Raw genomic sequence first — 27,100 nt, forward strand, 5'->3', positions numbered from 1 at the left:
GTGCTAGGAGAAGGTTTTGACAAGCTAGAAGGCGAGGGTGAGTGCTGGGGTGGGCAGAGATATAAAAGCATAAAACAATGGCATTAGGACTATCTGAGTTTTTCAGTTCTCCTCTGTTCAATAGGAGAGAAAGGGCTTGCCTGATTCCAACAGTGAGAGTTAAGTGTGCCCTTGCGTGTCCCTGCCCTGCAGGAGTGCATGCCATCTCCCTAAGGCTCCCTCTCCATTTGCAGGGGCACAGTCTCTGACCAGGTGCTGTGCATTCTGATGGTTTATTTTCTTGTCTTTGAGCATTTTGAGAGAGAGACAGAGTTTTGCATTTCCAGCTCCTAACAAAATTGTAAATCCTTAATAAATGTCAAATACATGAATGAAATGCATGTCCACAAGAAGAGAACCATTAAACAAATTAGAGTATATCAGCTTTATTGGAATATTATGTAGTTTTTTAAGATAATGGTTATTTTTAAATTTGTTGAGAGTATATCTTAAAAGTTCTCATCACAAAGAAAACAACTTGTAAATACCTGAGGTGATGGATGTTAACTTATTGTGGCAATCATTTCGTAATATATAGAATTATGAAATCATTATGTTGAACACCTTAAACAAATAGTGTTATATCTCAATAAAACTGGAAAAATAAAAACAAAATAAAATAATAGATATGGAGTCATATAGAAACATGGGAAAGGCTTGTGATGTTATGTTAAGTATACACGTTGCTTTATACCTACGTAAGATATGCATGCATGTGAATGAAAAGGGAAAGAGGAGAAATGAAGACTTGTGTATGGGCAGTGGACTTGAGGGTAGCTTCCTTCCTGGCTTCTTGTTTAATCTCCTTTGCTGTGGGCTGTGCAATTAACATAGAAACCAGTGGTGCAGTGGATGAGACATTGACCTGGGATGCTGAGGTCCCAGGTTCAAAACCTCGAGGTTGCTGGCTTGAGTGCAGGCTCATCCAGCTTGAGTGCGCGATCACTGGCTTGAGTGTGGGATCAGAGATATTGATTTCATGGCTGCTGGCTTGAAGCCCATGGTCACTGGTTTGTGCCTGTCACTGGCTTGAGCAAGGGGTCACTGGCTCCGCTTGAGCCTCCTGGTCAAGGCACATATGAGAAGCAATCGATGAACAACTAAAGTGATGCAATGATGAGTTGATGCTTCTCATCTCTCTCCTTTCCTGTTTGTCTGTCTCTCTCAGGAAAAAACAAGACAAAACATAGGAACCATTTTTTCCTGCCCACCAGGGTGACTCAGCTTTGTTCTTTGGTGCTCAAGTACTTTAACCCCTATCTCGTTGGCCCAGATCTCACTGTCTCTTTAGAATTCATTTTGGCTTTATTGTCTTTGCACAGTGCCTGACACTGCACCCACATGCACACAGAAATGGCTAAATACTTGGGATATAAATGATTTTAGTGGTGGAAGCTGCTATAAGTAACTTCCAAGTTCAAAGACTTAAACACCATGTTCTCAAAAATCAGTCAAGTGCCTCTCAAGTTTAGCAGCAGCAAGTCCCTATTTATACTGTTTCTCACTGTGAGAATAATAATGGGTCTGATTTATTAAGGATTAACTGTGTGCCCTCCACTTAAATTTAAGCCTCTCCACAAACCTTCAAGGTAGGAAATATTATCATACTTAGTAGAGGAAAAAACAGAAATTCGGCAGGTTTACATGAATTTCCAAAGACCATATAGATAGCCGGGTTTCACATGTAAGACTTCAGGCTCCCAAAGACCATGTTTTTGCCCTACATGATGAATGCTTTCAAAGGGGTCAAGATGCAGTAGAGGCAATAAAATAATGCACATAAATAACATAATCTAACTGTACAAGGAAACTGTCTTGTAAATAATAGTGCCAAGTATTGCATAGGTTTGCAGGTAGTGAACCTATGCCCGGGTGTAACCTTTCCAGGGACTTCTTTTTAAATACTAATCTCCAGATTGTGCAATTGGAAGCTCTGTCCACCCAGCAATCCTGCTCTAGCCAGAATGATCTAGAGCTTACTTGTCTTTGTTTTGGGTCAAAATATGTTTTGAAGGTTCAAGCTTTTCATGGAGAATAAAATCACTGTGACTTTTACTTCAGCCTCACTTTTATGTATTATGAAACTTTATGAAATTTAACCCATTAATTAATTTCAGGGGGTTTGGGGTCATTTTAGTACCTGGAAGAATAGATGTTTCCCTGACAAAGAGAAGTAGGTATGCTCAAGCAGCATTTATCAACCAAAACCTAGGCTCCAACCGGAAATCGAGTTTCTACTGGTTTCTGAGTTTGTTCTCTTTATAATCACCATTTCATCATGGGCTTAAAAGAATGGAAATAAAGGAAAAGTGCAAATGAATCATGGAACAAGATTAGGCAAAAGCCTAATTTGTCTTTTGTCTAAGTCAGTGGTTCTCAACCTGTGGGTCGGGGGTCGAACGACCAAAACACAGGGGTCGCCTAAAGCCATCGGACAAGCCATTGGAAATACATATTTGTGCGATGGCTTTAGGCGACCCCTGTGTTTTGGTCGTTCGACCCCCGCCGGGGTCGTGACCTACAGGTTGAGAACCGCTGATCTAAGTGGACAATGAGGCGCAGGTGCCCTACCTCTCTGAGCCTCATTCTCCCCACTCCTGAATCCTATTCCCCTCCTTTCTCAAGGCTTTAGGGCCACCAGACCCCATCTCCTCCTCCCTCCTATTCAAACCTGCTCACAGGCCCGTATAGATCTTAGCACAGATTTAAGGGAAGGTTATCTCCTCTTAGTGGTCAGTGTGCTTTGAAACCCTATCTATCTGTAGGGACCCAAAGGCATTTTATCTCCTGTGAAATGTCACGAGGGCATTTTCCAGGCACCTGAAGTCACTTCAGGGCAGGCTGTCTACAGGCATGACTTTCCCTTGCAGAGAAAGAGGGGCAGTCTGGTGGGAGCAGGTGTCCAGGTCTGGGAAGTTGAGATTGGACAGGTGGATTATAGAATGAGTTGGCTTCAGAAATGTGTTACTTACCTTATATATTTGCCTGCTGTGAAAAATGAGAATTGTTTTTGCTCCTCGATGGGAGTAATTTAGAAAATCTAAATGGAATTTTAGTGATTCTCAAAGGGATCTGAGAAAGGTCTTAGATTTTAAGTTCTTCATCGGTAACAAATATAATATACATTATTTTACATTTCAGTTTGATGATTTTGCCTCAACACTTAGCTATATGTACAACTAAGTAAAGTTGGAAACCCCACCTCAAAATAGTGCACTAATTATAATTAAAATTGCATGACTTTTTTATGGCTTCCAGGTTACTTAGGAGATAGTATCTTCCTTTGTGGCTAACAATTCTCTTCTTTTTGGCCTCTTTAATAAACTACCCAGTTCTGCTTGTGGAAATAAGAACATTTACACTGCCCTATTTTTCAATGAAGAAATGTGTAGCTTATGCTAATCAGCAAGGCCTGGAGGAAAACGACACATACTACAGGACAGAGGCGCCATATAGCACATCCTACCGAGAGAAAGAGAAGTCTGAGGCTGAGGTGCAGTGTCCCATGATGGCTCACTGGGGGCAGCCGTCTGCCCAGTGGAGGGACAGCCATCCAAGTGAGGAGAGGAGATGATGCCCTCACCACTGTGCTGATTCAGTCCCACAAACCAGCTCTCTCCCTCCTCCTCCCATTCTGAAGTGTTATAATCCCTTTCCACTTTCCAAAGGCACCTACATGTCAGAACTTTAAAAAAAAGCCATACAAAATTAATATTAAAAAAATAAATTTATTTCAAGTCTGAAATACTGAAGAACAAGCATACAGATAAATATTACAAAGGGCAAAATTAGAACATGAAAAATGACAAGACAGATGGGGATGCTCTCCCAACAATACTCTGAGTTTACACATAAACAGTATTTTAAAGACATTTCCCCACATTTACAAGAAGCAAAAGCTGGATTTGCAACATTTATAAATGCAACAGCTACTGAAAGCATCTGGTTGCTTTCTAAAACCATTTGATTAAAATTTACACAAGTGTTGGTTACCCAGCTCCACTGGCCAAAGATATGACAGAGAATTATATAACATTTTGGACACAGTACCAACAAGCTTTACTCAAAATATAGAAAAATTAAAAATTCATTTTGAATTTTATATTTCATTCTTTTATTAATCAACAAGGAGAAATAAACATGATCTATATGCTTTCCAGAAATAAAATATTCCAATTTTTATCTGTAATTTGCTCAAAATCTCAGGAACTCAACAAGTATATAATTATGTTAAACAACACTGACAGTTTAAAAATAAAAACCATTTAGAGAAGGGACCTTAAAATATATTTTTGGCCATAAAACCTGTGATGTGAATAGATACGGAAGTTAATGAGTCAGCATATTCTGCCTGAGCTATTACCAACTGAATAAAAAGGCTAAAAACAGATTTTAAATCCCTATATCCACAAAATAACAACCATAGTTGTTTTTCCAATTGCCCAGGGAACGTCTCAGCTACATTTAAGTTCCTGTGGTACAACGATTTAGTCTACCCCAGGATGAACAGCATTTAAAATTTTATAAAGATCTTTGAGATCAAATTGAATACATTCATTATATGGAGAAAGGAAATGCTGCCCAGAAAGTTACGGGGACAGCTAGAAACAGAGCCAGGACATGGACCCGGAGTTCCTGATTCCCAGCTAAGCTGTTGTGGCGACACAGCCTCCAGGGTAAGATTCCACATACTTGACTGTCGGCTGATTACAGAGGATGTTGTCATTTCAGTGTGAAGCAATGCATAAACTATGCCCAAATCAGAGTTTTTGAGAACTATGCCAATTCACTTCAAGGGTATCAAGGCTATACCTGATTGGCTTTTTTTGTTGTTGTTTCTGTGGACATAATAGATATATTATGGCTGTTTAAATGTCATTACTCTGAAAATGATACTCTTTATGAGTTTAGAGAGTCAGGATGTGAACAACATTGACATTCTAGCTGTAAACAACATGCAGTTGTAGGCACTGTGGAAACACATTTGGTCCTGTTCTGCTTCCCCTGAGCCTGTGAAGGAGTGGGCGGTTCCTACAGGATGGAGACCGGACAGTGTGAAGACAAGACTCCGCCCCTCAGCAAGCCAAGGGAGCACTGGCCGGGGCACAGCACTCCAAAGAGGAGAGTGGTCATAAAAACGATACTGGAGAATTAGGAAAGACAGCACTGTAAGAGGTCTCCACCAAGTCGGAACACCCAGGCTGGGCAGAGTTCCTTAGCTCAGGAATCTTCAAGGCAAAAGTATAAGATGTGCTACAAGAAATCATGGGAAAGCCCGTAACACACACAATGACATTTTCTTACTAGAAAGTTATAAATTGAAAAAGAAAAAAGAGCAAGTAAAAAAGTTTAATGGGTATAAAACTTCTCTATTTCAAATGGGAGTGTAAAAATATAGTGTTACCATTTCTACCACAATAAGAGGGCAAAGCAGAGAATGCAAGATGAGGAGCCTGTGTCCTCCTTAGAGTAATGAGAACATAAGACCATAGTCATGGGTTCATTCTGTTCACTGAATAGATTGTATGGCCATTGACAGTACCTGTTACAAAGCACCTTGGAACAAACATGTAAGAAATGAGAGAATTTAGCGGTTATCTGGAAGTCTCATCCAACACTGTCCTTTGGTGGATCATAAGTGTCCTGTCGCTGCAGTGCACTCACACTGAGGGACTCCCACAGCTGGAAAGGGAGCCAATTAGGAATACGTTGTACACTGGGTTCTACTGGATGTTTTTACATGTAAACTGCTGTACTAGTATGTGACTTAAAGGGATCAGACCTCCATGTGATCATTTGAGAAAGCCATCGAAGCTTCCATTTTCTACAAAAAAGAAAAACATTTAAAAAAAAAATTCACCTTTGAAAAATAAATGTCAAGCTTACTTTCAGATCGACAATATGAAACTAAAAATGAGACACTTGTTAGATAAGTGGTAGTGTTAAAATGATGTAAGCACAAGTATTTTTTTTTTCCTGCAAGAGGAGAAGAGAGAGAAGGGGGAGCACAAGTATTTTAAGCAAAATAGAGCTTAAATTAACAATTAAGCAAAACAGTGATTGCATTGAGGGTCCTTTGGTAATTTTCAAGTAAGTGTCCATTCCTCCTAACCCATAAACAAACCCTACTGCTGTCATCACATGGTAGTAACTTTTTCTTTCGCCTCAAATTGCTGATTCTGACTGCTTGGACATCATAACAGTTATTGATTCTTGATCTGTGGGACTATCAACTGGTACCTGTAGAAAGAATCAGAAGATAAGAAAATTTACAGCAGCTGGCAGATGCTATTATGGCAGGTCAATAGTTGGCTCAGGAATAAAAAAAAAAGAGCTGAATAGAGTGGTTTCACATTTATGCTATGTACACATTTCTCAACAGTATAATCAGAAAAACACTTAATACTTACAGGTTTAATATTGCCATTTGTAATTCCTTTATTTATATTGTGTCTTCTCAGGTCAGACTTGATTAATGCTGAAACAGAGAGAAGCACCAGTAGAGTCACCACAGAGGATGTGTGCGTGTGCTTGCCTCTAAGCAGTGCTAAGCCTTGTCTGATATTGTCACATTTAGCATGCTACAGTGCCATCATAGTCAACAGCATCTTTGTAGTATGAAAAATTAAAGTACCTAAGACATTACCTTAATTAGTAAGTCATTCATTAGGACACAAGGATACAAAGATAAACTGTAATTCTTTCCCTAAAACACCCCCAATCTAGGGAAATACTGATCCACAAACAAGTATACACTGTATAATAACTAATTAATTAATTATAATTAATTCAGGTTTGCATAAGGTGTAGTGGGAACATGGGAGAAAAATACCTATGTTAGCCAAATGAAATCAGGGAAGGCTTGCCAGAGGCAACATATTTGAATTGAAACAATGAGTAAGAAACTTGTCAAACATATAGAAGGAGAGAGGAAGGCATTCTGGGCAGGCAGCATACAGTCTATGCAAAGACACTGGGACGGAAAGAGCACAGCCTATTCTTGGCACTAGAGGTAGTCGGGGATTATCAAGGGAGCTGGCAGGATAAGGGGCTGGGTTGGTAGGTATTGTGCACACAGTGTAGGCATTTACATTGCATCTGGGAAGGGAGGACACTGTCAGGCCAGTAACAGTGAACGCTCTGCTCTTGGTCTCTGACTCTAACTTAATTCCAGGCTGCATTTCCACCAAGGCCTTCAGGCAAATAGCTCCTGCTATAGATATACTGATCATTAAAGGAATTCTGCTTGAGGCTTGAGTGTTTAGAACAACCACTTGCCAGGTGATGCCTCTCATCTCAGAGGACGTGGGGAAATATGTACTAAATATTGATTGTTTATCAAAGATTGGCAGGAGTCCCAAGAGCAGGCTCTGATAGGCAGGGAACAAAGAGATTTAGAGATTTCTGATTCTTCCCTAAACCCCTATTGGCGCCCAGATGTCTGCAGTCCTCAGTCCCTTCCTGCCCTGCCCATTCTTCCTTCCCTTGACATAAAAGAAGCCTGAATTCTGGGCTATCTTAAGATGGATTTGAAGGAGCTCTAAGGCCTCCCCATCTTCTCAAGATGGTGCCTTCTTGACTAATGAACCTTTCCTTACCCCAAACTCTGACATGTGCAAGAGTCGGGAACATGCACAAACTTTTGGACTGGTAACAGGCCTGCATATTAAGGAGCTTGATCTGGCAGCTACACAGAGGATGATTAATGGCAACAAGACTAGAGGCAGGAAGGTCACTTTAGAGGCCTTAATCCTGCTGACAAGTGGTGAGGCGTGCACGTGTGAGAAATGGAGATGAAGGGACAAGTTTCAGAGATATTTTAGAACAGAACCAATAAGACCTTGTGGTTTGATTGAATATGAAAAGTGTACATAAAGTAGGTTAAAACACTCATTAAATGCTTAATAACACAATACACAAAGAATATGAGAAATATAGGGAGAAGAGAAAGAAAAAAAATGGGTGACTTAAGTTTTCTTTGGGCAACTGAATGGATGGTGGTCCTAGTCACTGAAACTAAAAATACAAGAGGAATACGTGTGATGGGAAGATGGTAAGCTCAGTCCTGGCCAGGCAGAGTGTAAGATGCCCATGAAACACCAAGGTCAGAAGTATAAGATTGAACATCAGTCTGAAATGTAAAATAAATCAGGGTATGAAGACACAGATTTGGAGTTACTAACCTCAGCAGAACTTCATACCACAGACACCATACACAACAGGGAGAGTGTAAAATAAAAAGATAATAGCCTGTGGGCAATTAATCTAATCAGCCATAAAGCAAAGTAAAAAGAAAAGATGAAAGTTAGCATTGGTGTTGTAAAAATTAGTCTAATGCTTCCTTTGAAACCCACACTGCCCCTTATAATTTTGCTCCATTGCTGATACCAAGAGTTTAGAAATTCAGTTATTTATGCTGAGCTAATTGGACATATGTAAATATGGCCTTTCTGAATGCATTTAAATGACTTTGAAGAAACTGGTGATATTGTGTAATGAGATCATATTTGAAAGCAGTTTAGCTATTAAATAAAACACTATGCTTTAAATTGCAGCAATGATCACCACTGACTGGTCAGCTCTACACTGTTGTACGATTTGCCCAATCAAAGAGACAACTCATTTATTTTTTTAATAGGGGGAAAAATGTGTATTTCTTTATCATTAATACTAATTATAAAATTTAGAAACACTATGAATGGCATTATCACCCACTTTTTTCAATGGATGCAAATGGACTAAGGACAAATAATGTGCTTTACAGAGAGCTGTCATTATGGGGAAGCAAAGTGCACTGCATTCAAACGCTAATTCCTGTGTCAAAGCAAGAACTCTCAGCAATTCCAGGGGAAAAATGTAAAAAGGAAAGATACTGCCTTCGTCACAGCTCAAGAATTTCCCAGCCCTCTTTTCCGTCTATACAAATGAATATTGGATATAAAATCCATCATATTCTTGCCAGTAAAATACTGTATTTCCCCATGTATAAGACACACATTTTCCCGAAAAATTTGGGGTCTAAAAACCGGGTGCGTCTTATACAGTGGTTGGAAATCTTTTTAACTTGCATTTCCTGCTTTTTTGCACTTGTTTTTGCACTCATTGTTGAAGGCAGTGATTCGTCATCAGTCACAGATGAGTACAAGCTAATGGATAGGAATTTTGACAGTGATGAGGAGTTGTATGAATTTTATAATGAATAAAACTTGAGTTGAATAACTATGTAATATTTTTTTTTTTCAAATTTTAGGCCTCAAAATTAAAGTGAGTCATACATGGGATCGTCTTATACATGGGGAAGTACAGTACTACTCAACATGTGACCAAAATCACTTAGCATTTATAGTGATAGAAGTGTCTGGTAAGGTCTGACCAGGCAGTGGCACAGTGGATAGAGCATCGGACTGGGATGCAGAGGACCCAGGATCGAGACCCCAAGGTTGCCAGCTTAAGCGCGGGCTCATCTGGTTTGAGCAAAAGCTCACCAGCTTGAACCCAAGGTCGCTGGCTCAAGCAAGGGGTTACTCAGTCTGCTGTAGCCCACGGTCAAGGCACATATGAGAAAGCAATCAGTTAACAACTAAGGTGTCACAATGAAAAACTGATGATTGATGCTTCTCATCTCTCTTCGTTCCTGTCTGTCTGTCCCTATCTATCCCTCTCTCTCTCTCTCGGTCTCTGTAAAAAAAAAAAAAGTGTCTAGTAAAACAATTTTAAAGTTCTTTTTAACTTAGCTAATTTTCTAGACTTGATTTATTTGAATAGACATTAATGAATCTGATTATAAAAATAATGTGGGCCTGACCAGGTGGTGGCGCAGTGGATGGAGTGTTGGACTGGGATGCGGAATGACCCAGGTTCGAGACCCCGAGGTCGCCAGCTTGAACGCGGGCTCATCTGGCTTGGGCAAAAAGCTTACCAGCTTGGACCCAAGGTTGCTGGCTCCAGCAGGGGGTTACTTGGTCTGCTGAGGGCCCGCGGTCAAGGCACATGTGAGAAAGCGGTCAGTGAGCAACTAAGAAGTCGCAACACGCAACGAAAAACTAATGATTGATGCTTCTCATCTCTCTCTGTTCCTGTCTGTCTGTCCCTGTCTATCTCTGCCTCTGTTAAAAAAAAAAAAAAAAAATTCAGGTGCTTGTATTTGAATAAAAGGATTAAAAAAAAATGTGAAAACAGCCCTGGCCAGATAGAGATTGCTGGTTCAATCCCCGGTCAAGGCACATACAGGAACAGATCAATGTTCCTGTCTCTCTCTTCCTTCCTTTCTCTCTAAATTCAATACAAATTTTTTTTTAATTCCTAAAGTAATAATAATAATAGTAATACTGTGAAAAAAGAGTTCAAAATGGCTCCCTTTTTCAGTTCAACAATAACACTATTTGATAAATATATGTTACTTCCCTGGAAATCAAGAGTCAACATGGAATTATCTTTGACAGATCTGTAGTTAAAGCAGTCAATGTATCATGTCTCACAGTTTTGTATGCTTTATTTTACTAACTGAAGAGAACAGGGGGGAAAATTCCTCATAGCAGGATGTGTTGTTTTGTTTGTTTGTTTTAAACATTTAAAAATAATTTTTATTTATTGATTTCAGTAAGAGAGGAAGGGAGAAAGAGAGACAGGCCATCGAGTTGTTTCTGTATGTGCCCTCACTGGGATCGAAATGGCAACCTCTGCACTTCCAGAATACGCTCCAACCAACCGAGCTATCTAGCCAGGGCATTTGGTTTCTTTAAAGTTAAGTTTAGAAGAGTTTATTGAGCCAAACTAACAACATGACAGGGAACAAGATCTCAAATGCTCCTATAGAACACAGGGGACATTCACTCTCTTTAAAAATAATGAATGAATGATAGTGACCTTAAGTGGTTGTGTATTTCCAAAAATAAATGTTTACCACTGCTAAGATTTCATGTTGGAGGTTTCAAAAAGAATGATCAGGTATTCAACAACATTAAAAAGAGCCTTGATTCATGTTTTCTGATAGATTCTTTGTCTCATGTTCGTAAAGGAATGCAGAAAGAAATGAACAAAGTGAAATAACAGAGCAACTCAACATGGAGTACTACTGGACATGTCTTGCTTCTAAATCCAACTTTACACTATGTGTCTGGACAAACTATGGATACAAGTTCTTTAACATGCTTTCTCTGGAAATTGGGCACTATTCACTTTCCTGAGCATGTCTACTCTGATTATATTTAAGAAGTGTAAGAAATGGCTAGCCATGCTAAATGCTATTTTTACCACCACCATGTAACTTCATCACAGACATATTATAATAAGAGGTAACATGATCAGGCACTTCCTAGGTGCCAGACACTCTACTAGGAGTTTTCATGAACCACCTCCACTGATCCTCATAGCAACCCTCTAAGGCAGGCTTTAAATTTTTTTTTTTTTTTTACTTTTTTTAGAGAAAGAAAGAGAGAAACACTGATTGGTCACTCCATTGATCCATTCCATTCATCGGTTGCTTCTTATATGAGCCCTGACTGGAAATTGAACCTGCAACTTTGGCATATCTGGATGACACTCTAACCAACTGAGCTACTCAGCAAGATTAAGGCAGGCTTTTAAATAACTTATTGTAGAAATGAGGAATAGAGGATTTGAAAGGTTAAGTTACTTGTTTGAAGTCACCCAGCTGTTGAGTCACAGAATCAGAACTTGAGGCCGGGTACGCCCACCCCAGTTCTTTATTGGCTCCTGTTAGAACAGTTTCATTTCTGTGCATAGTTGTTGTATTGAATTCAAAACCAGAACGATAAATTAAGTCATATCATTGGAAGAAAACAAATAATATCCTTTTTATCTCATTTTACTCTTGAGTTCTGCCAAGCCATTCAGAATCAACATACATGAAAGTTAAAACAACAAGATTCAAGTACTTTTGCCAGAAAAATTCACCAACTCACCTGTTAAAATGATGCCTACAAACATCCAAACACAGAGGAAAATGTTTCCTGCCTTGGGACTATAACTTGATGTGAGCTTTCCTTGAGCCAGTGTGAACAAAATTCCAAATATCTAAAATAAGAGAATTATTTTGTATTGTTTGCTATTTTGAAATTAAGATAATGTTTTCCCCTAGAACTTTTCTTAACTCTTTTATTCATTATATTTGGCTTCTAGAAACATTCATTGAAAGGTAAAAATTTTCACACAAAAATTAGGGTCCAACTAATGATCCTCTAGAATATTTGGTAAATAAATCATCTCAGGCTTAAGGGCAACCAGAGGTTTACCTGTGCAGCAGCATTAAGAAGACCAGATGAAGTACCTTCAGATTCAGGGTAAGTGATTTCAACAGCAAATTCAAAGCCCAATGGGAGGTAACCAGTCATGAAGAACCTGGGAAAATATATCCAGAATTTTAGCATTACCCAAAGGACAACATCACATACTTGAGGCAATCATCCTACTTCTTAGGCCTATTCTAATGGTCAAATAAGGGACTGTCTTGAAGTTGGTAAGTGCAAGTTAGGCACAGTTACTATACAGCCATCGCCCAAGGTTACAAGAACTGAGAAGCAAAATAATATCTTTTTTTTTCCGAGAAAAATTTACTTCTAGTTTTCTAAGTCAGGTGTCTTTCTAACTAACAAAAGTTACTTGAACTAAATAAGGAGTATCCATTTTTCACCTACATATACCAAAAAACCCCAAACAAACCCAATTTAAATCTATTTTTTATATTTCTAAAGAATTATATATTTATATGCAGAGGATGATAATATTTTAAAGTTTAAAATGTTAAAGAAACCTTGGATGAACTTTAAAAGTTAAAAACCACAGTAATAACACTGCAGAATTATAACTGCATGCTACTATTCCTTCTAAACACACTTGATGCTTACCCGAGCGCCCCTCCAGTAACAAACACAAAGATAATGTATCCAAGGTCCAATGTGAAAGTAAATATAACCATTCCAAAGAAAGATAAAATGTAAACTATCAGAGTAGTCTGTCTAAAACAAAAACAAAAACATGTTAGTATTATGTCTTGAGCACCTAAAAATCATGTGGTTAGCCACTATTCTGTCCATACAATAATACTTTGATTTTCAAGATTAGGTTTCCCTTATCTATGGAAAATATTTCCACCAAAGCATGGAATTCAAAGCTTAAATTTCAACAGCATTAGACAATAAAACCCACACCATATCTAGTGCTTACACAAGAAGGAATATTCATATGGATAAAATCATTTTTGTGCTTCCTAATGGGATGGTTCCCTATTCATATTTTAAGACTTAGATTAAATTAAATTCCACCTCTTCCAAAATGCCTTTCCTAATCATTAAAGCGTACAACATTGTTTTTTTCTTCTAAATTCCCTTATTATTTTACTATCCATATAACTGGGCATTTGACATCTACTGGACTTATGATACCTATTTTAGTCAGTAATATTATTACTTAATTTTTCATATGTGATTGCATTCCCCATTTAGACCACAAGTGTCTTTTTTTTTTTCTTTACACAGGGACAGAGAGAAAGTCAGAGAAAGGGATAGATAGAGACAGACAGAACGGAGAGAGATGAGAAGCATCAATCATCAGTTTTTCGTTGCGACACCTTAGTTGTTCATTGATTGCTTTCTCATATGTGCCTTGATTGTGGGCCTTCAGCAGACTGAGTAACCCCTTGCTCAAGCCAGCGACCTTGGGTCCAAGCTGGTGAGCTTTTTGCTCAAGCCAGATGAGCACGTGCCCAAGCTGGTGACCTTGGAGTCTCGAACCTGGGTCCTCCGCATCCCAGTGCGACACTCTATCCACTGCGCCACCGCCTGGTCAGGCTAGACCACAAGTGTCTTAAGGACAGGGACCGTATATTGCTAGCCACAGTTCCTACTAAAAGCATTGCACCCAGCAACAGTTAACCTAAGAAGACAGCCAGGGCAACAAGGAACACATTTCTCTGCCTATCAAGTTTTCTAATCATAAAATGGATCAAAAACTATCAATAAGTGTAATCCTTTACATATGCTCCCTTCATTTATACATTTAATGGGTCTCTAACTTTAGCTGCCATTTCATAATAATGAAGCTGTAGCAAGTTCTATCTTAAATCATGGGAGAACTATCCTGGAGAATTCAAGATCAGAGGTAATTTGAGAGGGTATCAAACATATCTTGAGCCTTGAAGGTGCACAGGACATAGTTCCATATTTTATTCATTCTATTTATTTCATTCCATTTATTGACCTCAGTTTCATTCATTCACGCATGCATTCCTCCTAAGCAGATGGAAAGTTTCTATCTGTTAAAAAAAAAAATGTAGGCCCTGGCTAGTTGGCTCAGTGGTAGAGCGTTGGCCTGGTGTGTGGAAGTCCCGGGTTCGATTCCCAGCCAGGGCACACAGGAGAAGCGCCCATCTGCTTCTCTACTCTTCCCCCTCTTCTTCCTCTCTATCTCTCTTTCTCTCCTGCAGCCAAAGCTCCATTGGAGCAAAGTTGGCCTGAGCACCGAGGATGGCTCCATGGCCTCCATCTCAGGTGCTAGAATGGCTCTGGCCAGAACAGAGCAATGCTCCAGATGGGCAGAGCATCACCTCTGGTGGGCATGCTGGGTGGATCCTGGTCAGGCACATGCGGGAGTCTGTCTGACTGCCTCCCTGCTTCTAACTTCACAAAAATACAAAAAAAAAAAAGTAGCTATTTTTTAAGGCCTAGTGCAAAAGATGCTGTCTCTGAAACCCATTTCAATCTCCCATGTGGTATTACTCACTCTTTCTTTTGTATTAGCATTTTGCTGATTCCATAAACAGGGGCAGGCAAAAGTAGGTTTACAGTGGTGAGTGTGTGAAATAGGGTTTATTCTTGTATTACTTATTTGTATTACAACTCTAAACCAGCCTGATCTGTGGTGGCGCAGTGGATAAAGCATCGACCTGGAAATGCTAAGGTCACCGGTTCGAAACCCTAGGTTTGCCTGGTCAAGGCACATATGGGAGTTGATGCTTCCAGCTCCTCCCCCCTTCTCTCTCTCTGTCTCTCTCTCTCCTTCTCTAAAAATGAATAAATAAAATTAAAAAAACAAACAAACAAAAAAAACAACTCTAAACCTACTTTTTCCCACCCCTGTAGGTGTGCAATTAATACAGTGTTTTCATGTCATGTGTTATATTACAGTTAAGTGGTGCTATAGTTGGGGACACTTTAGTCAAAATTTTTTACCAAAAATGTCTTCATCCTCAATAATAATTTTTTTTTGTTTTAGTTTTGTTTTTAAATTTTTTTATTTATTCATTTTAGAGAGGAGAGAGAAAGGGAGAGAGAGAGAGGTGAGGAGGAGCTGGAAGCATCAACTCCCATATGTGCCTTGACCAGGCAAGCCCAGGGTTTCAAACCGGCGACCTCAGCATTTCCAGGTCGACGCTTTATCCACTGCACCACCACAGGTTAGGCAATATAGTAATAAATTTTTGATAGGAAAGAAATTTTGTTTGTTTTTAAGCTCACAACATGAGAAAAGAGAAGTAAAAATATACTGTTAAAAGTTAAATGTTTCCAAGAAAGGGCTTTTTTAGCATAGAAGTGGTATGTATAAGTATTATGTTATTCGAGGGGAATGAGGTTCATGATGTATCCAAGTTCTCAAAGTTGAAATAAAGAAGACCAACACAATAAGACAATATATAAGACTACAGAAACATTCAAAAGTGAAGAGAATATAAGATTGCCTAGAATCCAAGTCTTGCAGTTATAACACTTTTTATGTTTTTTAAAATAAAAAGCAAAGTTTTCTTTTCTTTCTTTCTTTTTTTTCAGTGAGAGGAGGGAAGATAGATTCCCAAATGCAACCCAATCAGGTTCTATCCAGCAACCCCGTGCGGGGCTGATGTTCGAATCAACTGAGCTATTTTTAGCATCTGAGGCTGACGCTCTGACCCACAAGCCATCCTCAGCACCTGGGCTGATGCTCAAGCCAATAGTTTGAGCCAATCAAGCCATGGCTGCCAGAGGGGAAGAGGGAGGGAGAGGGAGAGAAGAAGATGGTTGTTTCTCCCGTGTGCCCTGACCAGGAATCAAACCCAGGACATCCACAACTTGGGCCAATGCTCTATCCACTGAGCCGGTTGGCCAGGGCCCCAAATTTTCTTTAAAAACAAAATACCTTAGGTTGTACAGCATACGTTTGTCTGTAGTCGCTTACTTGTATGTTTTGGTGAAATCCAGCCACAAGCCACAAAGAATGGAGCCCACCATTCCGGCTACTACCAGTGTTAGCCCAATCCTTCCTGCATTCACCTCTTCTCCCTTAAAGGAATTTTCATAAGAAGTTAATCAGACACTTCTTACTCAAATGCATCCTTCCCATTCGCATACCTTCACATAGTCAATGGAAATAGTCAGATACGATTAAGCATATGATATCTAACAGGAAGATTCAGTATGTATATTAGATGAGGGTGGGGGAAGGTAAAGCACATATGAAGGACATTCCATTTTAAAACCAGAAAACAATCCCTATAATATAAAGAAATCAAAAAAGAAAATTTTTCTTATCTTCCATAATTAGAAGTATAATGACATTTGTTAGAATGCTTAAGTAAGTCACAAATGTCTGAAAAAAAAGTTAATCTGACAGATTTTACACATTACAACTGCTTTCTCCTTTCAAAAGCAGAGAGGTCAGAGCTTGCTTTACATTTGCATTCATTTCCCTTAATTTTTTTTTCTTTTTCCACATAACCACTCAAACTATTCCTTTAAAAAAGAATAAAAATAAAAGACAGGTATTGACAAAGCAATAATAACTTCTGCTTTCTATTTTGTGTCTTTTATAAATTGGGTTTTATATATATTCTCAATTACAACAAATATAAATCATTTAAGGTCATAAATCTTGAACTTACGATCATGCTAATAGGAATTTTATTGCTAAAGAAACACTCTCGGCCAGACACACAACACAAGATAGGCAGACACTTACCTTATAATATGTCAGTATCATTTGATTTAATAATGTTGAGACTGAATAAAAGGCTCCAGTCATGATACCTATAATAATAAGCAGAAAACTATAAATGTACGTCTCCCAGTTCACAGAGTGCTATGGAGTTCTCAGTGACAATTGTGAAAATACATTGCTCAGCTGACAAGAGAAAATTAAGAACTCTTGCCATTCCCTTTCAGGATGTAGACTTACTAGAGATTATGATAGGAAAATCCTGCCGTTACACCATTTATTATTATTTAGATTCTGATATACTGACCATAAATCATAACCCCATACATAACACTGTATGTGGCAATGAAGCCACGCATTGCTTACTGAACACCTGCAATGTACTTGACAGAGTCCCTGCTTCATAGATCTCACCCCTGTGTCAAGACTTACAAAGCAATTAGTGAGACAATATTAATTAAAGAATACTTTAAAAGAGAAAAATAAAAACAGCTGGTTATAAGGAAGAACATGACTAGGTTTGAATCCTGGAGTTCCCTTGCACATACTGTGTGATGTTAGGTAAGTCTCTTAACCTAGCTGAAACTTAAGTGTATTATTTATCTCTCTTTTTATTACTAAATATTACAAACATACAAAATAGTACAGAGAATAACTTAACACTCTTGCTCTTTGCCCAGCTTTGTCAAACATGAACATTTTGCCATCTTTGCCTCAGATTTGTATTTTAGACCCTCTCTCCTAGTCTTTCTCAGAGGTAACCCTGATCCCAATCTTGGGATTTATTATTTTAGATGTTATAATTACTTTAGATAGTTAGGTATATCCATTAACTATTAGAATTACTCTGCATGTTTTTAAACTTTATATAAATACTATCTTATTTGTATCTATTGCAACTTGCTCTTATCTCTTAATATTATGGTTTTGAGATTTATCTGTGTTGATACTTTTAGTACTAGGTCGTTAGTTTTCTCTGCTGTATAATAGTGAATACACTTCAATTTATTTGTCTCTTATCCTGTCAACAGACACTTAAGACTTTTTCCAGTTTTCCACTATTTAAAACAATATTGCAATGAATATTTTGTGTTTGTTCTTATGTATGATAAGAGTTTCTCTAAATATATATCTAGGAGTAGGACTACTCTCTGGATAGAGTCAAACTATTCTTGTAAATAGCTGTATCTGTTTATACTACCAGCTGAGCTCCTTTACCCCACATCCCTGCCAAACCTGTTTTCACTAAATTAAAAAAATTTGGGAGGAGCCGATTTGAATGTGATATTGTACCTTACTCTGGTTTGGGGATGCATTTCCTTGATTGCTAGTAAGGCTGAGTGAGCATCGTATATGAGCAATACATACATAGATGAACACACAAATACCTTCGGGTGTTCTTGGATTGCTTGCTACTTTCTTATAGATTAGCAGGAGTTATTTTTATACTGTAGGTACTAAGCCTTTATCGGGTGTTATGCTTTGCAGGCATTTTCTCATAATCTTTGTGTTTTCACTTTTTATTGGTGTCTTTTTGGAAAGATGCTCCCCCGAAATGTAAAGAAAACAGCAGTGAGTGACTTCTGAAGGCAAGTAAGACAGATATGGGGGTGTTGGTGGTTAATATAAGAAACAAAGAATAAACTGTCAGAAATCTCTAAACCAAATGAGTTGATGCCTGCAGTCAAAGCTATGGAGTTAGGATGAGTATCTGTCAGCCATCCTGAAAGGTCTGGAAGGGTGAGAATTTCTTAAAGTTAGAACTGGTCAAAGTGACCACCTTACTGTCTAGTTTTGATCAAGTAGTTAGGATAGACACTAGTCTGCAGAGTGAAACAAAACAATTGTTGATGACACTTCCCACATGTTTATATAATCATACCTATAGTTTAGAAGGGACCTGAACTACCCATGAGAACTCATAAAAAGAACAAAACAAAAACAAAAATAGTGCTACTCTATATTGAGGCCTATGAGTTTATTTTTAAAATGTAAAAAGTCCATTTTGATGTGTTTGCTTTTAGTTCAAAATTTAAGTTTATGACTATGCTATCATTATTTTTATAGAGTTGACAAACTTACCTCATTAATTAAAACTCAAACCACTAGATTAAAGAAAATGAATCTACAATACTCAAAGGTTTATACAGATATCAAAGAAAATAAAAGAAAAACACTTACCGTAAGTGACCAATAGAAGGACAAAAGGAATGTTTTTAAACAGGTTCCTTATTGACTTCTTATAGGAGTACTCTTCAGCAGGACTGTCTTGAAGAACTGCTTGAGCTTGACTTGGTGGATACTGAGGTTTCTCTTTGAATGCTGGAAACATACATGAAAAGGTAATTAAATAAATGTATCTTCCTTTGTGAGCAGACTAATTCGGTTTAAGTTCAAAGAGGTAGTGAAAGTTCTATAGTAAGTTTTTTATTTTTCACTAATTTCTAAATGACAACAAGTTTGGCATTGAAACTGACTTAAACTCAGAGATTTGGCCCATTCTGCAAAACCATTAATTATATATCACAAACTTGCCCACTGATTATTTCATTTTTAGTTAAGCAAGATTAGTTTTTATTATAGTAAGTATTCAACAATTCTATTTCTAAATTTAGTTCAATTTGTAATTAGAAGTAACATCAATTAAGAGCAAGCCAATATATTATTAAACTCTTAGAGGATTATCTTGAGTTAGTAACTATTTCTTTTGAAATCTGACATAAATGTTATCATCTATCCAATCACACTTTAAAAAGGAAAAGGTCTAAGTGGATTCATGGGAGCAGAGCTGGGTCCTTTTTGCTGACTCACTCTAGCTGCATATGGAAAATTTAGGGGTAGAGCTGAGAGACATAAGTGTGATGGTTTCTGATACTCTTAAGTCCTAGCACAGCCCCTTTCTGTGGAGTTGGAGACAGATTTCACAGGCTTCTCAAGCAGCCACTTAGACTGCCCCTTCGCTGGGCAGGGAAGGATCTACCCACTTCCTGCAACAGATGGCTAGGGAGAGATTTCTGTAGGATTTGGCTAGCCAGAAGTCAAGACTACTTAATAGAAGAGATGAATTGCTAAAATTTGGTACATCATAAGTTAAAATCTAGGTTTAGTACTGATTGAAAAATTTAAACTAAAATCAATGGAAAATACTGTATTTCACTGAATCTACAATGGTCTGATGCAGACACTCAATCATCTCGCCAGGTATCGCTAGGTTTTCATATAATCATGTCTCAATCGCCACCTATGTTACGTCATCAATTCTTTTTGTGTGTGAAAAGAACACAACATGAAATCTACCTTCTTAACAAATTTTAAATGTACAATATGGGATTGTTAGTTATAGGCATAATGATGCAAAGTAGATCTTTAGAACTTTACTCATCTTAGATGCCACTGATTTATTATTATTCTGTTTTGGGGTTTTTTTAGAGAAAGACAGAGACAGAGACAGGAAGGGAGAGAGAAAGAGGAGAAAGATGAGAAGCATCAACTTGTAATTGCTTTACTTTAGTTGTTCATTGATTGCTTCTCATACGTGCCTTGACCAGGGGGGCTCAAGCCGAGCCAGTGACCCCTTGGTCAAGCCAACAACCTTGGGCTCAAGCCAGCAACCTTGGACTTCAAGCTAGCAAGCCAGTGATCTTGGGCTCAAGCCAGAGACCTCTGTACTCAAGCCAGCGACCAGGGATTATGTCAATGATCCCGCGCTCAAGCCAAAAACACCCCGTTCAAGCCGGTGGCCTTGTGCTCAAGCTGGTGACCTCGGGGTTTCAAACTGGAGACTTCAGTGTTCCAGGTCCATGCTTTATTCACTGTGCCACCACGAGTCAGGCTTAGATGCCGTTGATTATTAAAAGCATTTCAATTTCAGAGATTTCATGAAAAAATGTATGGTTTAGAATCAATGAAATGGGTAAATTTAAAAACAAACAAAAAAGACGGTAAATGGATTCAGTAAAAGATCAGAGCTTCTTTCTCTCTCTTGTTCTCTCTCTCTCTTAAAAATAGTGGCTATTTCTTCCAACAAAGAAGGCCTACTTCATAGTTCAAAAGTGGGCTAGATCTGATGGGTTTGGTTGTCAATCATAATCATGTAGAAATTTCAAAATAATACAGATTTTAAGAGATAATCCAAGACTCAATGAAACCTCCAGAACACAATCTGTCTTAAACACAAAACTCTCCAAATGCTATCAATACCAAGCCAGCTTTGAAAATCACTGTGAAAGAAATCAACCTTAAAACTTCTATATAATACTATCATTCTCTAATTTCCCTGTTTGCTGCTAAAAATAAAAAAATTAAAGTTCTTTACTCACCAGAACAGTAATTAATTATGATATAACTAAAACAGACTTCTATTTTTACAGGCCTCACAACTAATTCAAGAGGAGACACAACTCATAAGTATTTAGTTTTTTAGTATCCTTACATTGGAGGACTGGTAGACATAAAATGTTTAAGTTGCTGCAATTCCTCCTCTTCCTTTCACCCTATCTGCTCTTGGCACTGTTGAGGATGTCTGTGGTCCTTTCCTGAAAGTTGTCCTAGTTAAGATAGGAGATACCTCTTTTTATTAATATTGGTAATACAGAACGCACACAGTTGTAAAAGTTTCAGAATGTAAAAAACACAAGGTAGTCATGAGTATTTAGTGAGTCTTAAGCCTCTTAGGTTTTTATTTACTATGGTAAGGTAAGTTTAAATGGCTCAATCTGAATTCAAATGCAAAATAAAAACAATTCTTTTTTTTTTTTTTGTATTTTCTGAAGCTGGAAACGGGGAGAGACAGACAGACTCCCGCATGCGCCCGACCGGGATCCACCCGGCACGCCCACCAGGGGCAACGCTCTGCCCACCAGGGGGCGATGCTCTGCCCCTGCGGGGTGTCGCTCCGCCGCGTCCAGAGCCACTCTAGCGCCTGGGGCAGTGGCCAAGGAGCCATCCCCAGCGCCCGGGCCATCTTTGCTCCAATGGAGCCTTGGCTGCGGGAGGGGAAGAAAGAGACAGAGAGGAAGGGGGGGCGGGTGGAGAAGCAAATGGGCGCTTCTCCTATGTGCCCTGGCCGGGAATCGAACCTGGGTCCCCCGCACGCCAGGCCGACGCTCTACCGCTGAGCCAACCGGCCAGGGCCAAAAACAATTCTTAACAGTAAAATAGAAATAACAATTCTTAATAGTCTTTAACTCCATTAGATTTATTTTCTAAATACAAGTGTTATCTTTCCATTTCGAGTGGTCAGCTGCCCTCTCGAAAATCAGGCCTATATCTATCAGCTACACAATATAATAAAGTTGGGTTTGAGTCTATATGAAAGAAAAGAGAAAAGAACAAAAAGCCACTGGCCTCTGACCCTGTTTAGGCTGTATTGCATTCTCAAAGGATGAAATATGGCTTGTTCTTTATCCTTTGAAAATGCAAAACAAGTGCCTTTTTACCATCTTCTCTTCTCCTTACCAAAAACTTGTATCAATAACATTATTAACTATTAAAGCGGTTATTTTCCACCCCTAGCGACTGGCATATAAAGGAGCCAAAGGATTTTTGGGCACCACAATCAAACTTTTTCTCCTATAATGAAGTAGCAACTCTGTTGGGTTTAGAACCACTTCTTTTTGAAATTAGATAATAACATTAGCTTTCGCTTTCATTATTTGTTAACTCATTATAAAATAAATACAGGTTTGAATTCTGGCCCCGCCTCTGAAGAAGTCAGTTCCTGTCTTTGACTATAGTTCTCTCGTCCATAAAATAGAATTAACTACAAGCTATTATGAGGCTTGTATGATATATGATACATGTAAAAGAACTTTGTAATTATTGACTGCCACACAAAATATACTGTCCTTTTGAGGAATATTTATTTTTAAAAATCAGAGACTAAATTTATCTCAGGGCTTGAAATTCTTATAGACTAAGCAAAATGTATTTCTGTGAACAGTTTACAATAGCAGCTTATATATAAGTATCCTGAATATAAGACTCAAAAGTAAAATTGTGGATACCTGATAAACCCGTGTGTTTAAGTACCTAACAGTAAACAGTTTGATCACCATTCCTTTTGTTTTCTGTCATCCGCTCAACTTCAGTCCATCAGGCTGGTAAGGATTTTCACTGGCAGACTTAAGTAATCTAGTTTACTGCTCTGCTGTACAGCTTTCAAATACAACAGCATCACCACTTAGACCAGAGTTTGAATTGTAACAAAAAATATGATCAAGTAAAAATTAAAATGATATCTTTCTATATGTATATATAACATTTTATACAGGAGGTTAGATTGCCTAGGCTCAAATTTCATCTTCAGTATTTGCTAACTGTGACCATGGGTAAATGAAATTTACTTAAATTCTGTGCTCCAGTTTCCTCATCTATAAAATTATGATGATAATAATAGTGTCGCCTCACAGGGCTATGAAGATTAAATGAGATAAGCATATAGTGTGCCTTTAAGCATTTTGGTACTTATCAAAAGTTAGAGGTCATAATAGAATTCTCCTAATAAGAATGAGGTAATAACGTAAATTCAGTGGAAGGCGTGGCTTAATTCCTAGAAATGCTACATGGATTACACTCAAGCTCTATGAGGGAGGGTAAGAGAGATAGTGGCATAAACCCTCAAGACAGTATTTTAGGTATATGTCACATTGCTGAAAATACCAGCAACCTAAATTATAAGATTTGGCTGGGCTCCCAAAGTATTTATGGGTAAAATATAGAGGAATGTAGAACTGTCTCTCAGTAACTAAGGACCTTTTGTAAGTAAAGACTTTTTAAATAACCCAAATTTTCCTCAATAGCAAGTATTTGGATATAAGGAAAACAGGTAAATTTTTCATTTAAGTGTCAAAATTTTCAACCTAAGCCTTTCATATCACAAGTGTATAGGATCTTGCTTTTATACTATGCTTGGTATCGTACGATTACGAGTATAGGTCACCAGGCAAAACTTGACAATAAGCCCTTTTATTCCTATTCCATTTCTAGTCCATTTTTTCCATTCTCCTCCTCCATTTCTATTTCCACTGTCTACTCATAAGCCACAAGTACATAAGTTAAGTCATTATGTTCATCAAGAGTTCTCTCTTTTTTTTTTAATTTTTATTTATTTATGCATTTTAGAGAGGAGAGAGAGAGAGAGAGAGAGAGAAATGGGAGAGGAGCAGGAAGCTTCAACTCCCATATGTGCCTTTACCAGACAAGTGCAGGGTTTTGAACCAGCGACCTCAGTGTTCCAGGTCGATGCCTTTATCCACTGCGCCACCACAGGTCAGACAAGAGTTCTCTTTTGATTTCTCAAATAATAGGGTGATATGCCAATGGTTATACCTATTATTTTTTGTCCTCCTCCCTTAACAGATAAAAATCTCATATATATATATACTTAAACACATATATGTATATATAATTTCTTATCTATAGATATCTTATATACAATCTATTACTCTCTCATTTCTTCCAAAGAGACACCTGAAGGTAATAATAAAAAAAGAAAACCAGACTTTATATAAAGATTCATAAGCAATGAAAGGAAAGATAACTTTATATTTTAATAATTCTTATTGCTAATAGAAGACCCATTAATGGAAAACATATATGAATTCTATTTCATCCAATAAATCAAATACAGCTATCAGAAAAACATACTTAAGAGTTTGTTTTTTAAAAAATATAGATGTCTTTTAAAATGTTGTTAAACTGCTGCCTGACCTGTGGTGGCGCAGTGGGTAAAGCCTCGCTCCACCTGGAAATGCTGGGGTTGCTGGTTCGAAACCCTGGGCTTGCCCGGTCAAGGCACATATGGGAGTTGAAGCTTCCTGCTCCTCCCCCTTCTCTCCCTCTCTCTCTCTCTCTCTCCTCTAAAGTGAATAAATAAATAAAAATAATTTAAAAAAAATGTTGTTAAACTGCTAAAATAGCTCAGGGATAATTTGCCCTTTTTCAGTAGTCTGCACATAGCAAATATGCCACTTGCTAACTAAAACATAAAAACTAGCCATAAGTTTGGATGTGTCAGAATTCCTTTTATACTGCCAAGAGAATATTTTGTTCATTATCTTAAGGGAAATTAAATATGTGGGCTGAGCTTCCTATACCTGGATCCTGAAGTTCATTTATAAAGACAGTCTCTATCAAAACACTCTATAGTCTTCAGCATACTTTCCTTGAAAACTGAGGATTTCACATCTGAAGATCATAAACCTTGAATTTTTCATTACTATTATAGCCATGGTAAAAATTAATATATAAATTAAAAATCCAAATTTAATTGTAAATTTTAATGATTAAAAGATGGCCTTTCAATTTTAAAGTGCCTTTCCTCTTCAATTTAATTTAAGATATACTGAATGCCTAAAGGACAGTATTATAGTCATGTTAGCAGCTGTATTACTTACATAAACCTTACCTAGTCTTTTCTCTAAAATCAAGTTATTTCCCATGAAAGATAAACTTTAAAAAGCAGACCTTCCCAAACCTTCTTCCAAACTGATGATGGCTCCTTGCAGCTGATTCTGACTGACTGCTTCAAGACCCAGGCCCAGACGAGAGGACTCAGTGGCGGACGGTGGCAGAAGTGCTCTGCTGGTGGCCTACCAAGTAGATAGTTGCCAGTTTGAAATTCTGCTGAACGGTTTGCCACTGCCCAGGATCATTCACTGGTCAACATTTTCAGATCCAGTTTATTGTTAAGTTGAGGATCTCCAGAAGGATTTATCATTAAAAGGAAGGCTGTGGCCTATTTGCATCATTTCAAAGCATTGACAAGAACTTGTTCCTGGCTAGGTTAATGTAAGATGCAGAACATGTAAAGGAATATGCAAAGAGGAGGCAGGTAGTGTGTTTGAAACCAACCGCTATTAGGGAAGAAAAGTTAGTAGGGCAATAAATGAGATGAATTAGTCTTCCATCCCTTTTCAGTATTAAAGTAGATGGATCATAACATAGCCCTAGAGGTGCAGCATTGGTTACCTGAGCAAGACAGCACTAAGACAAGAATGAAACGAGCAAATGGCATTTGAGATAGCAATAAAAATGTTCAGGGTTGGTTATTTTTCTTTTCATACTATTGTCATGCATTTAGCTACTACTTAAACTCTAGGAAGAATAATTCACTTACCAATTATCGTTAAAATAAATAAAAATGTGGCGACAGCTGATGTTCCATAAAACATGGTACTGATATTAGAAGCCAAAAGGGCTGTGTTATTCTGTGTGTTGGGCACCAAAACTGGTGGTAGCAAAAAGCCAACTGCCGTTCCAAGCTGTAAAATAAACAGTGCTGTTAACAGCTATTATTAGAAGAGATAATAGAACATACTGCCAATGAATACAACACAAAGAGGACAGCTAGTGTTTGTAAGTGCTTTTGTAAACTCAGAAGCACCCTGTTACAATTGTACTGTTAGAGAGAAATTGCTGACAAATGTCTTTCCTGTTCAGTAAGTATTCACTGAGCTCCTGTAACCTGAATGATGGTGCTATAAAGTTAGATGCTTAGAATCTAAAAGATGAATAAGAACATGCAGAATAAGACTGAAAAAAGACACCTATAAAATGGGAGAGAATATTTGCAAATCAAGGGTCTACTATCCAGAATATATATAACTCAACAACAAAAAGAAAAACATCCCAATTCAAAAATGGGCAAAGAACTTGAAGACATTTCTCTAAAGAAGATACAGAAATGTCCAATAAGCACATGAAAAAATGCTCAACATTATTAGTCATTAGGGAACTGAAAATCAAAACCACAATAAGATACCACTTCATACCTACTATAATAGAAAAAAATGTTGGCAAGATATGGAGAAACTGGAACCCTGTACACTGCTGGTGGGATTGTAAAATAGTACAGCCACTGCAGAAAAGTTTGCAGTTCCTCAACAAGTGAAACACAGAACTACCATAGGACCTAGCAACTCCACTCCTAATTATTTACCCCCCAAAACTTAAAACAGTGTTCAAACAAATATTGACTATTGTATATGGATATTATAGCAACCCTATTCACAATAGCCAAAAGGTATAAACAATACAAATGTCCATCAACAAATGTATAAATAAAATGTGGTATAACCATTCAATGAAAAATTTAGCCATGAAAAGACTGAAGTACTGATACATGCTACAACATGGA

The 27,100-nt window shown here is 37.9% G+C and overlaps 1 protein-coding gene across 1 annotated transcript in view; it reads right to left on the reverse strand.

Moving 5' to 3' along the window:
* Nucleotides 1-3,784: 3,784 nt before the first annotated feature.
* Nucleotides 3,785-27,100, reverse strand: part of FLVCR1 (FLVCR choline and heme transporter 1) — a 29,260-nt gene continuing 5,944 nt past the window's right edge. Inside the window, exons 2-10 of the mRNA XM_066361784.1 lie at nt 26,081-26,225; nt 19,144-19,284; nt 16,987-17,054; nt 16,207-16,310; nt 12,906-13,016; nt 12,294-12,399; nt 11,964-12,075; nt 6,450-6,517; nt 3,785-6,279 (exon numbers count right to left, since the gene is read on the reverse strand). Of these exons, the coding sequence (XP_066217881.1) occupies nt 6,205-6,279; nt 6,450-6,517; nt 11,964-12,075; nt 12,294-12,399; nt 12,906-13,016; nt 16,207-16,310; nt 16,987-17,054; nt 19,144-19,284; nt 26,081-26,225 (930 nt within the window). The 3' untranslated portion in view covers nt 3,785-6,204. The remainder of the gene's footprint in view (nt 6,280-6,449; nt 6,518-11,963; nt 12,076-12,293; nt 12,400-12,905; nt 13,017-16,206; nt 16,311-16,986; nt 17,055-19,143; nt 19,285-26,080; nt 26,226-27,100) is intronic.

Source organism: Saccopteryx leptura, chromosome 2, assembly GCF_036850995.1.
Source record: "Saccopteryx leptura isolate mSacLep1 chromosome 2, mSacLep1_pri_phased_curated, whole genome shotgun sequence".
NCBI lineage: Eukaryota > Metazoa > Chordata > Mammalia > Chiroptera > Emballonuridae > Saccopteryx > Saccopteryx leptura.